Source organism: Pavona decussata, unplaced genomic scaffold (genome assembly GCF_977016875.1).
Source record: "Pavona decussata unplaced genomic scaffold, jaPavDecu1.1 SCAFFOLD_134, whole genome shotgun sequence".
NCBI lineage: Eukaryota > Metazoa > Cnidaria > Anthozoa > Scleractinia > Agariciidae > Pavona > Pavona decussata.
In genome coordinates this window covers 3,092,361-3,109,193 of record NW_028145547.1, presented here as the reverse complement: position 1 = coordinate 3,109,193, position 16,833 = coordinate 3,092,361, and the positions used below count along the sequence as shown (strand labels likewise).

Genomic DNA, 16,833 nt, shown 5'->3' with positions numbered 1-16,833 from the left:
AGAAGGATTCCCAACCGCACGTACACGAGTTGAAATTTATACAATAAAGAATTGAAAAATTATCAAATAATCGTGAAATGTTCGTGGCCCTTTATAGTTCTTATACAAATAGCGAATATTAATTAAACCTACAAAAAGGCGCTTTATTTCTTGTTCATTGCGATTTGTACTAAAGACAGTTACATAGGAAAATCTTTAAAATATCTTATAGTTTGTGGCCGTAAAAAGGTTAAGTTATCCTTCATTACAAACGCGCTTCTTGTTACTTTTCTATTTCAAAATAATATTATTTATTTGCGTTTTCCGCTGAAATTTCAAGACGCTTATTTATTATCAACAAAATTAAAACGAATTCTGCAAAATGTCTGAATAAAATGTAACGAAATTCAATACAAATAAAACCGTAAGATTAAATGGCTGTATTTAACTTGGAAGACGGATAATTCGTTTGCTAAAGTTAATTACTGAGACGCATAAAATTGCAGCCGTCTTACTAGGCTTAACCCTCTCAGCCCTAACAGTGATCAGCATCAAATTTCTCCTTGTAACATCAATGCTTATTAAACCCCTGAGTTCATGAGAATTAAGGACATGATCACCCAAGGTGAATTTTCTTGATATTTTAATAACTTCTTCTCAGTACTTTTGTAAGAAACGTGTGGCGACAAGATAGGAAAATTTGTTCTTTGATATTAGGGGTTAAAGGGCTAACGCTGACTCAGAAAACAAGATACAACACCATCTTGTCGGAACAAGCCTTTGTCGGGGGATTACGTACAAAGTGCCTCCGTTTTATGTGTTCAGAGTTTATTTATGCGTCGTTTAGGCACATAAAACAGACGCATCTTCGTCTCGGCCGAACAATGGGTCTGGCGCTTTAATATTTTCCGTATTTATCTTGACGTATAATGCGTCTCAAACGAATTATTCGTCTTCCAAGAGAAATAAGGCCATTTCTAGAATGCGCGGCAAACGACGTTTTAACAGGTGATAAAAATGTGCGCCTATAATGGTTTTGGTTGATTTAATTTACTACCCCTGCTTTAAATTCCAAAATTCCCCACCCCCTCGGCTAAAAAATTAGTACATGAGTTAACCTTCTTAAATTGTTTTGCTCACTAAGACCCTGTTCACACTAAATCCAAATAAATTTGAAACCGAAAACGTATCAAATGCTTTCCATCTTCGCTATCATTCTTCGCATCGTTTTGCTGTCCATACTAATCCGCATAAATTTGAAAAAGGTGCCGCTGGGCCGCGGTTGTTCAAAGAACGGGATAACATGTACTCCAATACATTTTGTCCGGTGAAAAGCAACTTCTCCGCTGAATAGAAGCCAGAAACGCTAAATACACTGTTAGGCATGCGCACATCACCGTTGTGACGTCAGTACTTTCAAGAAGCTCCCTTTCCGTATCCAAACTAATCCACCAAGACGGGGTTTGAAATTTGTTCACTCTGAAGAGCGTTTTCAAAAAGATTCATTTTCAGCGGTAGAAAACGCCATGTTAACGTGGACGGAAGGCCAAATCGGAGAAAAAAAAGATGCGTATTCATATATTTATGCGGATTATTATGGACGGGACCTAAGTCTGTCTGTGAAGTTTAAGAATGCACTGCTAGAAAGACAAACTGTCTGAAACGTTTCTTTTCTGTCGACCTCACTTGAGACATAGGATCTGTTTGATCTGTGATATCCATCTTAGCATAACCGTGAACAAACTGCTCGAAAAAAATATATATATACCAAAGAAAAACCCTATTAATAAACAAGCAACCGCCCCGCAAAATAATTCCTACTAAATACTACGCAAACAAAATTGCTACTAAATATTATAATACTACTTGAAATTATTGCTTTTGTTCCCAAACCCCAAATAATCACACAATTTTCAATACGGCAACCTAATTAGGTTCTCCAAATAAATAATGAGGCTCACGACAGAGTGCTTTGCCTTTTATGCCGTACCAGTCTACGTAAAAGTTTTTAACGCTCAATGGCAAGGTCGCTAAGAGGGAACTGGGGACTGTTCACCTTCACATATCGGAAAACTGAGCCTGCGATTATCATCAGCGATGTTACTAGGCAACGAGACGTACGACGAAAAAACGTTCGAAAAATTGTCCAATTCTCCCCACATAAACAAAGAGAATAAAACTCTTTTAATTCTTCTACCTAGAATTGTCTACTGACTGTTTTATCCGTCGGAATCATAATCTTGCTTGTCCAGAAGCCGGGCGTCTTTCAGAAGATCGTTGTAAACAGTCAGGTTATTTTGCGGGCGGCAGAATCTTCGTCGGCAGCATCTGATGCACAGGATCAGCAAGAGAAGCGAGAAAAGAACAGTCATTGTAACAAATGCTGCCAGGAAACCTGTAAGAAAAATGGGGATATAAGTTATATATAAATATAAGTTAAAAAAGTTTGAGAATGATGAATTATTCTAGAAGGTAACACAGGCATACTCGGTAAAAGGAAATCCGCGTGCTCCTGTCAGGAGTCGAACCTAAGACCTTCCGATTACTAATTCGGATGCTCTACCACTGCGCTACAGGAGACTCGTGGGAGCTAAGGCCATTAAACTAGGTTCATGGGACAAATATCCTGCATATTGCTAGGATTTGAATGTCTAACGTGTGGCATATTCTTTCTAGAATAATACATCATTCTCATTCATTCACCAGCCTTGAAATATACCATCACATTTATTGCATATAAAAGTTTGTTCGCAAACACCCAAGAGCACTTTAGGTGGATAGGATAGGCTACGAACTACAAAGCTATCTCTAGCATTTTAGGAATGAGTATTAAAAACACTAACAGATAAATGAGAAACAAGGAGAAAACGATTTAAAATGAAACATGTAGCTTTCAGGCGTATTCCTCACTTTATGAGATTTTGCTCAAGAACTGAAGAAAGACAAATAATCGTCATTGCTATGGACACCCTTAAGACCATAATCAAGGGTCCCCTTAGGATAGGTGTTAGCCTGTGAACAGGCTCCCAAGTGGGGAAAAGGGCGAAAAGAAAAATCGCCGAGCGGAGCGAGCCGAGCGCGGTCTACGGGTTAACACCGAATTCTGGGAGCCTGTTCACAGGCTGGATAGGTGTCCGCTGATACGGTCGACTAAAAACTAGGTTATAATTTTGCTTAGATAGGACCACGCGTGATACTGGGATGCTAGGACGCTAGTCATGAGCATCAGTAACAGAAATCATAAAAAGAGATGAAATCGAAGTGTCCATTTTCACCATAATTGACTTTTTTCAAGCTTTCTTATCGCAACTGCCCAGCTTAAGTACGTAACTGCAATGATCTTCCAACTGAACAGGGTCGCACCATAATACTATTATATAGTAACACGAGTGCCTGACCAGTTCATACTTACTTTTATAAATTATCTTCTTGACGCGTACTTCCTTTTCTCCCACGCCACAAGCTTCATCGATATTATCAGGAATAGCATCAGCCGTCTTCCTGATAATGGTGAACAACACAGTGATTAACAAGTAATTAAACTTCACGACGAAGGCTGCCAGCAAGCTCTCGGGGTGAGGGGGGGAGAGGGGGGAGTGGAGAAGAACGCATCTGATAGCATTGCACCTTCGAGTCCTTTCCTCTTCCATGGTAGAAACAGTTTTCTGACGAAATCTATTTCCACGAATCCCCAAAGCGAGCTTTAAACAAAACTTTGCAGCATCTACAGTAATCGTTTGGGTTTTCTGTTTTCGGTTTTCTCCCTAAACAGCTAGAATGCAAAGTCAGCGGGAAATTTACCTTTCACGTATTTGTGTTTACGTTTGCTATCGTTTCCGCTTTGCGCTGATTGGCCAAATTCTGACAGCTAGTACAGAGAGCCCCACCCACACACACACAAACAACCGAGAGCTTGCTCGCAGGCTATTCACGTTGTTGTTAAATAGCCAGGACAGAGGTACGATAAGAATGAAACAAAATAATTAACAAGGGAACGTTCTCGGCACTACATGGTGTAAAATACCACCTAAGGAGGAAATTCTACAACTTACTAGCATTTCACTAAGATACTTACTTGATGAACTGACCCAGAGGACAAAATTCTGAACAGTTTGATAGTTTGAGCACTCTTAGCTCGGCCTCTGTGCTTTGGCCAAAGCGATACATTATACGCACTGTCAGGTCCTTTCTATCAGGGGAATTGAAAAATCAATAAGAACAAGTTCTCGATAACGGCACTAGGGACTTTAAGCAACGGCAACAGGGACGCCACTTGGAAAATAAATTCGCGTTACTTGCACTACTTCGTGATTACTACTTGTAAAATGAGGCCGAACAACACATCAACAGACCTGGTGGGAACGGCGTTCAAGTTAAGACAGAATAAAAAAAATCACCGTCATGTTCTCACGTTCTCCACGAAGCCTTGAATTTGGTCATTTGACGTTGTTTGGCCAAGAACGCACGTGCAGGGCCATTGTTTTTGTCATTAAATCCTACTGTTTTGTGACCTTCTTGTTGTCGTTGCCGCAGTCGCTGCTTAAACTCCCTAATGTCTCTAGCCTCCCATGCAGTCGTTCTTAGGGGACGAGGTAATACGAGTGCCCTAAAAACGACTGCGTGGGAGGCTATAATGTCTCAAAACATATTTGGCTTACAAGTAATAGTACTACCAGTCACTATACATTGTAATTCTCCTCCACGTGTGGCAGGTGCCTAAAAGGGAGGATTGCCTCGCGCCTTTCTGGGCCTGCCATGCAGGCCACGTTCAAAGGGGATCCCTAGACTGAAGCATGTCAGTAGAGATGAGCCATGGCTGGCTAATTCCATATTAAAAAGATCTTAAATCGAAAGGCTATAGAATTGTACCTTCTTGGGCGGCACAAACAGCACAAACCTGAGTAGTTTGTATAGAGGAGTATCCCCCTCCCCTCCCCAAGGCTCACTATTCACTCTTCTATGACGCTTTTCCGCGCACTTGTACAGTCGCATGTACTCATGCGCACCTACACACCTGCAGTACTTTCAGCCACAATCATGCCTAACTTATCACACCTGTAGCACACTGACTCAGTCAACAATCGCGTATCCGTGGACTCGCACACCCACAAAGTCAAACGAACATTCATCTACTCTCATTTCGGGGGCGTTAAACTTGAAAGTTTATGAAATGGGAATTTATTTTGTGACTAAGTTAATGACGGACAATCAGGGGGCACATCAGGTTGGTAGCGGACTGTTTGGTGTTCACCTGTCACTTATTTTACAATAACTGTCAAACTCTCCGCGCACTGATTGGCTCGTAGCTATTGTCTATAAGAGTACAGACAATAAAACAGACCATAAAATGTTCAAAACTCAAGTGGAATCACGAGCCGCAGGCGAGTGGTTTCACTACCAAGTTTTGAACATTTTACGACCTCCAAATTTTATTTCTAATCAGCGTTTTAAGGATAAAAAGTTTTGAACTAACATAAGGTTAATGAAATAACTAAATATCCTTACTTTTCATCATCTGGATCCGAGAAAAGTTCAATCATGACTGCACTGGAGTAAGCTGGTGTAACTCCATCATATAACTTGAGTGCACTCAGCAAGGCAGTCACAGTCGTGTCATGCTGTAAGGGAGATGATGCAATGATCGCCATAGTAACCAATAAATCACAAGAGCTTTGATCGTTTACCACTCTCTGTAACTTTACATGTATAAGCGAAGCATTATTTTGTGCGTCTGGTATTGGTGGTGTAATACCACACTTACATGGAAAGTTTGCAATTTGACGGTTTTCGGAGTCAATTGCAGGTGGATAATGGGATGGTCCTTAAAGTTTTTGGTGGGCTGTGCTGTCCAAGCCTAGAATCCCTAAGTATTTCAGACTATTACAGGTACGTGACTCCAGTTCAGAACTAAAAAAAATTCATCCCTACTTTAGTTGGCAAAACAAACCTTGTGTTGTTGTATAGCTTCAGTACAAGGTTTCACCTCATATAGACCAATCAGAACTGAATTAACAAGGGCATTTCTGAAAACTATCCTTTATAAATAGTCAAGTTTGAAACTGGGGTAACACTTACAGCTGAATAAATGTACATTTTTTTGCTAGTCGGTTCAAGGTAACTCTTCATGTTATTAACAATTGCTCCCAACAAACTACCTACAAAATAAACAAAAACAGCCAAGGTAAGGACATGCTTAACTGATTTCCTAGTCAGTGAATAGAACCTAAGAGCATTGCTTCCTCTTCTTTACAAAAGGAGAGGTGTCAAACGAGGGAGCATGCCTATGCCAAAAATGTAGAAAAGATGAATTTCCTAGAATGGACCGGTCTGCGACATTTTATACTTTTTATCTTAAAGGGGCAGTGTCACCTATTTTTGTGTCACTTTGAATAGCCAGTGAGAATACATAGTCGAATCGACGGAATCGTCAAAATAATGTTTCAGCTTTGCCAGTTGTTAAGAATGACCCTAATAGTGCACAGAAACTACTCAAACTACTCAAATTGTATTCCCATAACACTGGACCTCACCCATAGTTCGAAATCGATCACAACATTTCAGGCTACGCTGTTTTTGTTTTCTAAAATTTACTGGTTTTAACTGACGTTCAGACAGCCTGAGGGTAACTGGCATAAATTTGCAAAAGATGTAAAAATAAAAAAAATAGACATGTGACAACAGACAAACCTCCTCCTAATTTAGCTTTCACTGGACTGTTAAAAAGCCACATCATGCTAAAGTAGCTGATGTTCCTCAACGCTTGCCACGTTGTGCCATTTGTCGCCCAATCAGGTAATGTCAGGTTATGAGATTTCTGTTACAATAAATACAAAACGAAGACGATCGAAATCATGAGAGAGTTGGTGCAGGCGGGTTCTGCAAAACCATCTGCTGTAGGAAGAATCTCCAATAGCAAACGAGTGCCTGGAGACATGCAATTTTCACAGTGATGGTGTACTTTGTAGCTGCTTTAGCCTGTGCAACGAATGTTTGCTTTTATCAACAGAGTTGATAACTAAAGGTAATTTGGCCACCATAAAGAGATTCGCGTGCTGACGTTTCGAGCGTTAGCCCTTCGTCAGAGCGAATTTGCTGTCAGCAGTCTGCTGGGTGGAAACTTCCCCGGCACAAAATGCATTTCTGACAACACAAGATTATCAATTTTACAAGCAATGATGTGCATGGTTGATTCTGGGAACATGCAGTTTAAGATAATATGTACATGCAACAATACATGTCTTTCATTTCTCAATCCAGGCGAACCTGCTGTGTGGAAACTCTCCCGGCACAAAAAACAATTCTGGGAACATGCCATTCACGCATACAATGACAAGTGAGTTTTCTTTCTTAATTCAGACCATTCCTGGGATAACATAGTCCTTTAGTTAGCTTTATAGCCTTTGCGCGCAGTCTGCAGTCAACATTCTGTGTCTAAACACTGACAACAACAATAAATCCAAAAATAAGCTATTTAATATGGGTACCTCACAGAAAAGTACGTCATATACTTGGTAGGCATTGTCTAGAGTGTATTCCTTTCCAGCATGCAAAGAAATGTATTGTAGAAGTTCCTGCAAAAATACCCAAGAGCATAAAAAAATACTTCAGTCTATAAATTTTTGGCGCAAAAAATATACATTCAAGTTGGTTCCAAACATTATGGTCACATTATGATATGTAGGAGATGATGTCATTTAGAGAAGCATAATTATTATGGATCAGAGCAAATTATGGAAAATAGTAGGGAGAAACCAACTGCTTTTAAAGCCCCAACAGGCTTATTAACTATCTCATATATTTCACATATTTTTCACTTCGGAATCCATCTCTTCACCTCTACGCAAACATTACCCACTCAAAATGACCAGCTCCCAATTGGCTTGACAGTTCAGTTGGTAGAGCACTGCAAAAGTATTGCAGAGATCAACTGTTTGAATCCTGTTCAAGCACGAATTTTTTTCATGTTTACTTTCCACAGGTGGTTAAGTTGCATTTAACTATGATGGTCTCTCATTTATTAATGATCGACACTTTTAATTAGTAGTTATGTAGCTCTTTTGCATGTACATGTAGTTATACCCTTGATTTAGGAGAAACTCTGCTACAATGTTATACAGTATGGACAGAGGTAGATGGCAAACAAAAGTTGCAGAGGATTGTTTTTTAACAGACATAAGGACACTCCATTGTGTCTAGGTATAACTTAGGAGACAGTGACTGCCTTCTCACCTTGTTCTTTTTGGCCATGTTCTGATAGTCAGGTTCTTCCTTTGACTTTTGAAGAGCCTCTTGAAGTCGAGGGCATTTGTAATCTAACGGTCGAAGCAGCTGCAACAAAAAAATTTAGTTTTCTTATTATCAGGTAAACTGAGATACAAGGCACATGATGGTACAGCACAAACTAAAATGGCAATGTTGTGCTTCAAAATATTTTTTGGTTTAAAAACTTTCAGACCAGTTTGATTTTTATTATCCTTGTCTTGGATTATGGTAATGAATACTGCAGGAAGGAAAATAAAAATTAATCTTTTTTGAAAAGTTTTAAACCAAAAATAATTTTAAACCACAACAGCAACACCAAGAAAGTTAAAAAGCTTTAACCCACAATAACATTGTTCCAAGTAGGGGACTAGACAGTTCAATAAATATTATTGACGTCGTTTTAAATGGCTAAACTACATTTACCTTCAAATACCTTTTAAATTAATAAGGACAGTGTTTACCATGAAAAGTAAAAAAAAAAAAATATTTATTAAAGCTTGAAGTTAAGTGTTTTTGTCCAAAATGTGACAGGTACCTATTGACAGAATTATTCGTAGAAACAAAACATAGCAGAGCACGATTTCCACACATCCCTAAATATATTAATTACTGTACGTACTATACAGATTTCAGCATATCCCCTATGCAAAAGTTTACAAAATGGAATGTTGGAATGTCCCAATATTTCTATGCCCTGTAAACAAAACTTATAACTTTTTTTTCCACATTTTATTTCCAGAAGAGCCATTTATAGTTATAAGAGTACAATACAATCAATAAAAATAAAGAGTAATCTGTTTCCAGTAACACCTACATAACTATATGTAATCATAATTTCTTAGGCCCATCGAGCTCTCTGCCATCAGTGTACTTTTGTCATTTTGTCTGAAATGTTTTTCTCTTATTATTCTTTGCCACTATGTACATTATAAAAGCTTCAATGTTGGGGATACGTTTATGCAACGTCCAAATATGAAATTTTGTGAGAATGAAAACAAATTTCAGTAAGTCGCAATCATCAGAAAACTTATAACTTAATATCTAAAGTGCATTGCTAACCCAGAAAATCATATGTGGCGTCGTGTGAAGCCATACAGGTACCCCTACCAGATGACTTCAACGTCAACGGTACTCCATTCTTATGGACTCTGTACTAAAAACTTACATAATCCTCATTTCTTGGTACTACATGCACACCAATTGGTTGCCAGTCCAAATTCTCCCGCCATATCTAAGAAAAAACATATAAAAATTAAAAGAGTTGGTGCCAATCTCTCAGGCTTGAATTATGCCCAATGACTGTTATTCATTAAAAGCCGCCACAAATCCAGTGATATCAACAAATGATATACCAGTAGTCAAGTACAGTCGACTCCCGATAACTCGAACCCTCGCTAACACGAACCTCACACTAATTCGAACTAATTTTCCTTCCCTTTCAGGTCATTTTCTATATAATTTTACCCTCGATAACTCGCACTCCTGATAATTAATAACTCGAACCTTTTTTTATTTCCCTTGAAGGTTCAAGTTACCGGGAGTCGACTGTATGTCTCAAGTAACTAAATAAATACACAATACTAAAAATGAATTCTTGATGAATACAATAATTCACAATGCATTGTTATGATCAAAGAAATCTATACAGCTGAGCATGTAGGTGTGTTGCCACCTACAAATGCAGCCAAATGATGAATTTGATGCAGATGACAATGATGATGATCATGACAATGATGACAAGAGGGTGATGTTGGTGCGTGGCCTCTGATAAAGCTCATGATGATGATGATGATGATATTAGGAGCAAGAGGAGAATGACAATGAAGAGGATGATTACTACAATGATGAGGACAGTGATGGTGATGACGATGATGATGATGATGATGATGATGATTATGATGATGACGGGTGTGTAAAGAAGAGGGAATGGAGACCGATGGAGGGGGCTCTGAATCTCTAGTTTCCATGCCCCTTTACTTCAGCTTCATTCCCAAACCATAGCAGCAGCTATAGACTGAGAGACATGGGATATAAATGGACTGGTTGCAAAGTTTCCCCTATTTGCAAAATGTACGACTTTCTAACCATTCCACAAGTGCCATTTCTCCCAAATCCCACTTATTCTCTCTGATGCTTTTTGCCACTTGTCCGCCTTAAAAGACTATCTCATGAAATGAAAGAATTGTTCATCTGCCATTGCATTGTTACCTGTTGTCCGTGGGGTGGGTAAAGCCCATTCAGCTGAGTCTGTGCACTCATTATACACCGATCCTTATCACTACTTCGCACATAGATCTGATAGTAAAAGAACAGAATAAGGCTATAATGTAACAGTTAAATTGTTGTGGCTTGAAACTTTTCAAAATCAGTTTTATATTTATTTTTCTTTAAACACAATCCATATTGACTGGCTGACTGACTGACTGTCTTATCGGATCCACGAGTTTAGACTTGGCAATGTTGTTCAATAATAAACTTTGTGGTTGCCACATCATGCTAATTACACACTAATTCTATACTAACAATACTTACTGTAAAAAAAATGATTTGCTCTCGTCCATACATGCCCATCCTCTACATGATACACATTTGTTATGATAATCATGGTTTTCTTTCAATCATAAATCAATCATAAAAAGGTAGGTTGGGATTATTTAAAAAATCTTTTGTCAGATGTTTTGGTGTGTTTGCATTTAAAACAGCGCAACAAAAAATGTTGTGGTTCAAATTTTATTTAGTTTCAAATGCTTCAAACAAAAGTTTAATTTCTACATTCACGTCTTTGTCTCATGTCATCATTACAATCTGGAACAATACAGCAATACTACACACAAATACAGTTAACAAGATAAAGTATCTAAGTATGATAATTAATTTTTCAAGTTTGTTTCATAGTAAAGATTTATAATGATGATCACAGTTTACACAGGCATTTCCCATGCCTATTAATTAACATACCTCACTGAACTGATAAGATGAATTGATGAGCTTATTAACATAGCGTTCCTTCAATAGCTGCCCAAGTGCATATTCTTGTCTCATCCCTATCTGGAAAATGTAAAATAACAGATTGAAAAATATTTGAATACTCAAGACAATTAATGGTCAACATGTCTAGTATATCCCAGTAGCTGTTTACAACATTGAAAAGTATGCAATAATAAAATAAATAAAAATGTAAATTACATTGTACAGTTTAAGGTATAGTAAGTTACTAGTTGGGCCACAAGTAGCCTACACAATAATAATAATAATAATAATAATAATAATAATAATAATAATAATAATAAATATGACATTCGAAGAGTCGGACGTCATATGCAGGAAGTGTGGAAAGGCGCAGGAGTCTATCACACATGCGCTGTCAAGTTGCAGTGCATTGGCAAAGACAAAGTATCTATCAAGGCACAACAGAGCGCTCAAAATACTTTTCTTTGAGCTGCTGAAAGACCACCTACTGATAGAGGCTGTTCCGCCTTGGTATTCCCCCACGCAACCTAAGCCACTCTACCAAAATGATCAAGTGGCGGCATATTGGGATACACCAGTATGTGCAGACCACACAGAGGTGCGAGCTAACAGAGTGGACGTGAAGATTGTAGACAAGGAGAGGAAGACAGTAACCCTGTTGGAGATGAGCTGCCCTTGGATTGAGAACCGGAAGCAGAAGGACGCGGAGAAAACCCGCAAGTACACCCACCTACGATGGGAAATCAAGAAGTACCCGGGCTACAAGATCGCTCAAATCAACATTATAAATGATGTGCTTGGGGGATTCTCTAAGAGACTGTGTGGTAGTGTGAGGGAAATATTAGAAGCAAAGCATAGCAGAGATGTCCTAAGATGGATGCAGAAGTCTGTCAAGTAGCCTGAACATTGCTAGGACTTTTAAGGTCTTGTGCTAGATTAAGATGCTCAAACACCCGTTGCATCAAGCTAATAGCTAGATGAAGCATAGACGATCCAAGAATTTTAGGGCTTTTTTTTAATATTATTTTAATTGACCTTCTTAGTTTCAAAACACTGTTAACTGTGGACATTGCAACTTTCGAATAACATTAGATTTAGTTAAACATCTAATGATAAAAATAAGCGAAAGAAGTTTTACACTAAGTTTCGATGCTTCCAAAAGAAAGTAAATTGACAACTTAATATATACCATGCAAGAGGATAAAATGTAAATTATGCATGTAAAGGTGACAAATTTAAAAGTTTTACGCATATGGGGTCTGATTGTGTGTTCAAGCATGGCCTTTTCTTCTTTAAGACTAACATTTCATAAATCAGACAGTCCAGTATTATCCGATTCTTTACGTGCTTGCCGATTGCCAAGTACTAACAATACTTACTGTAAAAAAAATGATTTGCTCTCGTCCATACATGCCCATCCTCTACATGATACACATTTGTTATGATAATCATGGTTTTCTTTCAATCATAAATCAATCATAAAATGAGGATAAAATGTAAATTATGCATGTAAAGGTGACAAATTTAAAAGTTTTACGCATATGGGGTCTGATTGTGTGTTCAAGCATGGCCTTTTCTTCTTTAAGACTAACATTTCATAAATCAGACAGTCCAGTATTATCCGATTCTTTACGTGCTTGCCGATTGCCAAGTACTAACAATACTTACTGTAAAAAAAATGATTTGCTCTCGTCCATACATGCCCATCCTCTACATGATACACATTTGTGTTCAAGCATGGCCTTTTCTTCTTTAAGACTAACATTTCATAAATCAGACAGTCCAGTATTATCCGATTCTTTACGTGCTTGCCGATTGCCAAGTAACGGTGTTCGCCAATACGTTGGTGTAAATGTTGGCTGGTGTAGCCGACATACTCTGCATCACACAGATCACATTAATTATTATTTTATAATTGTACACAACGCATTGTTGGCTAATTAAAGGTGGTTTTGGCTTGCACTTCTTGAGGTATTCACACATTTTGCGACTCTTGAACACAGGCTGAAGAGTGTGATCGATTTTGTTGCTTAGATCTGATAATTGTTTCTTCACTGCGTTCGCTGACTTTTGATCTTTGAAAGGCAAAACTATTTGGGGAACAGTAATTTTCGTTGGTGGACTGAGCTTGCACTTCAGGGTTTTCAGACCGCACTGAGGTGACAAAGTGACAGATAGTGGACTTGATGAGGCTGTAGGGGTACTTGAGCTTAGTAAACATCGCCGTGAGTTGATCGCATTCAGATTTGAAAGACTCCCAGGTGGATGACAGGTAGAACGCACGATTTAACATGGTCTTGAGTAGCGACTTCTTGTACCTTTTATCGACATGGTTTTGGTGGTGAAGAAGTAGGCCGGTGTTCGTTGGTTTCCGATAAACACTAGTTTTCAGTTTGCATCCTTTCTTGAGCACTTCCATACCGATAAAGGGTAATTTATTATCAGATGCTAGTTCCATGGTGAAATTTATGGATGGATGACACCTATTAAGCCTTGATAAGAAATCTTCTGCTGCTGGTACATCGTAGCAAATGTGTCATCCACATACCTTCTATAAAATTCAGGGAGCTTGTTGTCTTGCTCTAGTTTCTCTTCGATAGAACAGAGAAATGCGTTTGCCATGAGTGGGCCCAAAGTGGCCATTTTATTTTCAATTTATTTTCTTTTCACTTGAAAATGATGACATGGAGTCATCAAAACGTAGTGTAAAACTTCTTTTACTTATTTTTATCATTAGACATTGCAACTTGAAGCAATGTCATTTCCTATACCTTTGACATCTAATCATGTGTGTTTTAGTAAGAATTTAAGGTAGGGGACACCTTGTGATGTCTATCATACAGTTCATGCATCTCACCAGCACGCACTTCTGAACATATCTCCTCTATGGAATGACACATTTCTTATGTATGTGCAATTTTTCTCCATTTCTTCATTTCTACAGGGGCCATAGTATCTCCACAATGCAATATATGGGAGATTTCTGAAACCTTCGATGCAATTATGATAAATAGATTAATTTTCAGGGTTCCACTCACATAATTTATTATTATAGAATATGTTACTAACAATGCCAACCCCAACATCCTTAGGTGGAAAAATTCTCCCCCACTATCCTCACAGTTTACAATGCTGATCACCCATTGTTTCATTTCTCAGCATATTATCAAGAAAATCTCTTGCTCCCTCAAACACGATGGCCACCTTGTGTCACTTTCTGTTGATCCATGGACAAAAATCATCCATCTTGAAAAAAATTGCCTAGAAATCTTAATAATTATAATGAAGAAAAATGAAAAACCTGAGTTAGTTGTCCCTGTCCTTGAGGCCAATAATCCTTGTGCTCATCGTTTGGGAAAGCACTAGCAGGTGAGCGATCACCATGACGATAGACCTGCCAAGAGGTAAAAACTCATCACATTTTGTACAACAATGATGGATGCAACAATTTTGCCATTTTATTTATTTATAAGATTTTGTTGACCCTTTGCACTTCATTTGCCTTGAAACCCAGTATCAAATATCCAGCATGTGAAAACCCACCGGGCTGTCAAGTGTTGGCATTGCGTGACATGTAGAAGTTTAAGGGAATATCTTACCCCTAAACCCCTTGCATCTCTCTCAAGTCTGGTCTCTAAACCAAAAGTGCAGCCTCTGCACTAGCAGGAGAGTTCACCTATTAGCTTCACAATGAGAACTAAAGCATACTACTCAACAGCCAATAGGGAAACATTAGAAACCGGTTTACTTGTAATGAAAGTCAAATTCAAGCCACTGAATATGAGCCAAGTCGGAGTCAACTTACATTTATCACATTCAAGGTGAATGAATTTCAGCCACTCCCATTAGTCTTACAGTTTATTTTAAATGGTGATCAATGTTGTTGCAAAAATCAGTGAACTCTACAACCAACTGTAAACTGCAGCACTGTCTAGAAACACTGATAGGTTGACCCCCTCACCATGCATCAATTTTTGGAAGGATTCTATGCAGATTCGTTTACACAGGCCTCAGGTAGACGGGCCACATATTTTCTTGGGCATAACAGTAATGAGTAAAGTAAGTCACCAATCAATAATCAAACCTTCAACACCCCCTCCCCCAAGTATACCCCAGGCATTTGACCATTTTCTGTCCCTGGGGAGTAGGGTATTTGATGAAAAGGCCATCTAGAGAAGTTTACACCTTTGTCCTTGTCCAGTGGAATACACTTGGTTCCTTATCCACGGATGAGTCCAACGAATTTATAATGTCCCTTTTGCAAGTGACTGGCTCACGCTTTGTATTGTTTTTGAAGATATGTATAAAAAGTTTGATTGAATCTAAATGACCCAGATTCCAAAGAGTGCATGTATATCAAAAATTTGAACATTTGGTTTTGGGGAGGGACTTTTGATCATCAAGTGTAAGGGTAGGGCATTTTGGACTTTACAATCCCCAGGGCATTTAAACTTTTGTAAATTATTTACAAAAGTTTAAATGCCCAGGGGATTGCCCCAGGATGGCCAGGGGGAGGGGGACAGATGTTGAAGTTTCAAATTGATCGGTGCACAAAATGACTATCTAAGATTCCACACAGCTGCTTGTACATTAATTATACATGCTCCACTGTCATACATAATCCAGGGGTCTTCCAAAAATGGTGTGAATAGACTTTGAGTCACAAAATGTATACATAATTAATATAAGAGGCTGTGTGGAAATCTTGCCTAAAAGCTATATTTGATCGTGACTCGAACTCCACTCGTGACTCGGGGACGAGCTTGACTCGTGCTACGAGGAAAGTCGTAATTAAAATTCAACTTTAAGTAATATTTTTATATTACGCTTTGAGATACAATCTAACCTATATATATTATAAACTTTGTGATATACTGGGTAACATGCGGCTAAACGGTCACGAAATAATTCTTAATAGATCCATTTTCTACACTGAACAAAAACTCTGACACGAGAACAAGAAGACTATACGTAGCTAGGCCAAGGATTCTAGAACGCTGAAACGTATTCCTCTCATGAAGTTCTAGAATTAATTACCTTATTTCAGGGTTTAAAGCAAATAAAAAAGTGTTAAACTAATAAGTAAAAAAATAGCAGACACTTACACGTGTACATAAAATTATAACTAAGGTTACATTATGTCATTCGGAAGGCTTTAATACAGGTGAGATGCTCGTATATTGCCAGATACACGGAAATGGCAAAATAAGCAAAATAAAAAGACAAATTTATTTTATAAAATACTTACCACATTAACCATTCTTAGTTTTGGATCTCCATGTGATACGGTACAAGTCTGCAAAAGCCACAAAAGAAACCCAAAACAACAGAAACGACGGCTTCCGTCCGCCATTTTGTTCATAAAAAAGTTACGTCACCAGGCCCCTGCTCAACTCATTGGCTTCGGTCAGGAAATTTTGGATGGAAATGAATGGAAATGGCAAACTAAAAATTATTAGAGAACTGTGCACTGAACAAAAACAGTGAAAATAGACTGAAGGATGGCTGTAGGTAGATTGTCCAAAGAGAGCAACTCTATTTTCACTTCACGCTGTTCATTTGGGGGAGGCTGGGTCAGCAGTGAGGGCCTTACAGGGTGGGAGGGAGGGAGGGTACTAACCT

General features: G+C 38.4%; 1 protein-coding gene across 2 annotated transcripts; it reads right to left on the bottom strand.

Annotated features, from left to right (window-relative positions):
* Window positions 1-122: 122 nt before the first annotated feature.
* Window positions 123-16,584, bottom strand: LOC146467750 (prostatic acid phosphatase-like). 2 transcript variants are annotated; one of them, XR_014867637.1, is made up of 14 exons: window positions 16,460-16,584; window positions 14,513-14,605; window positions 11,200-11,289; window positions 10,450-10,536; window positions 9,407-9,472; window positions 8,209-8,307; window positions 7,464-7,550; window positions 6,667-6,793; window positions 6,055-6,134; window positions 5,485-5,597; window positions 4,055-4,168; window positions 3,392-3,480; window positions 2,042-2,374; window positions 123-2,009 (listed from the first exon to the last, which is right to left on the bottom strand). XR_014867637.1 is itself a non-coding variant. In XM_085125303.1 (13 exons), exons 1-13 carry the CDS (start codon window positions 16,571-16,573, stop codon window positions 2,199-2,201), a joined length of 1,335 nt encoding a protein of 444 aa, XP_084981429.1. In that variant the 5' UTR covers window positions 16,574-16,584; the 3' UTR covers window positions 123-2,198. The 2 variants fall into 2 exon arrangements, 1 of the variants encoding a protein (XP_084981429.1); XM_085125303.1 differs by having other exon boundaries at window positions 123-2,374.
* Window positions 16,585-16,833: the final 249 nt, after the last annotated feature.

Bases quoted from the DNA above. Each gene is read 5' to 3' on its own strand.
- LOC146467750 (XM_085125303.1), bottom strand. From the start codon at position 16,573: ATGAACAAAATGGCGGACGGAAGCCGTCGTTTCTGTTGTTTTGGGTTT. The intron at 14,606-16,459 runs GTAAGTATTTTA...ACCTCTTGGCAG, and splicing joins AACTAAGAATGGTTAATGTG to GTCTATCGTCATGGTGATCG. The intron at 6,794-7,463 runs GTACCCATATTA...TTATTGTAACAG, and splicing joins ATGACGTACTTTTCTGTGAG to AAATCTCATAACCTGACATT.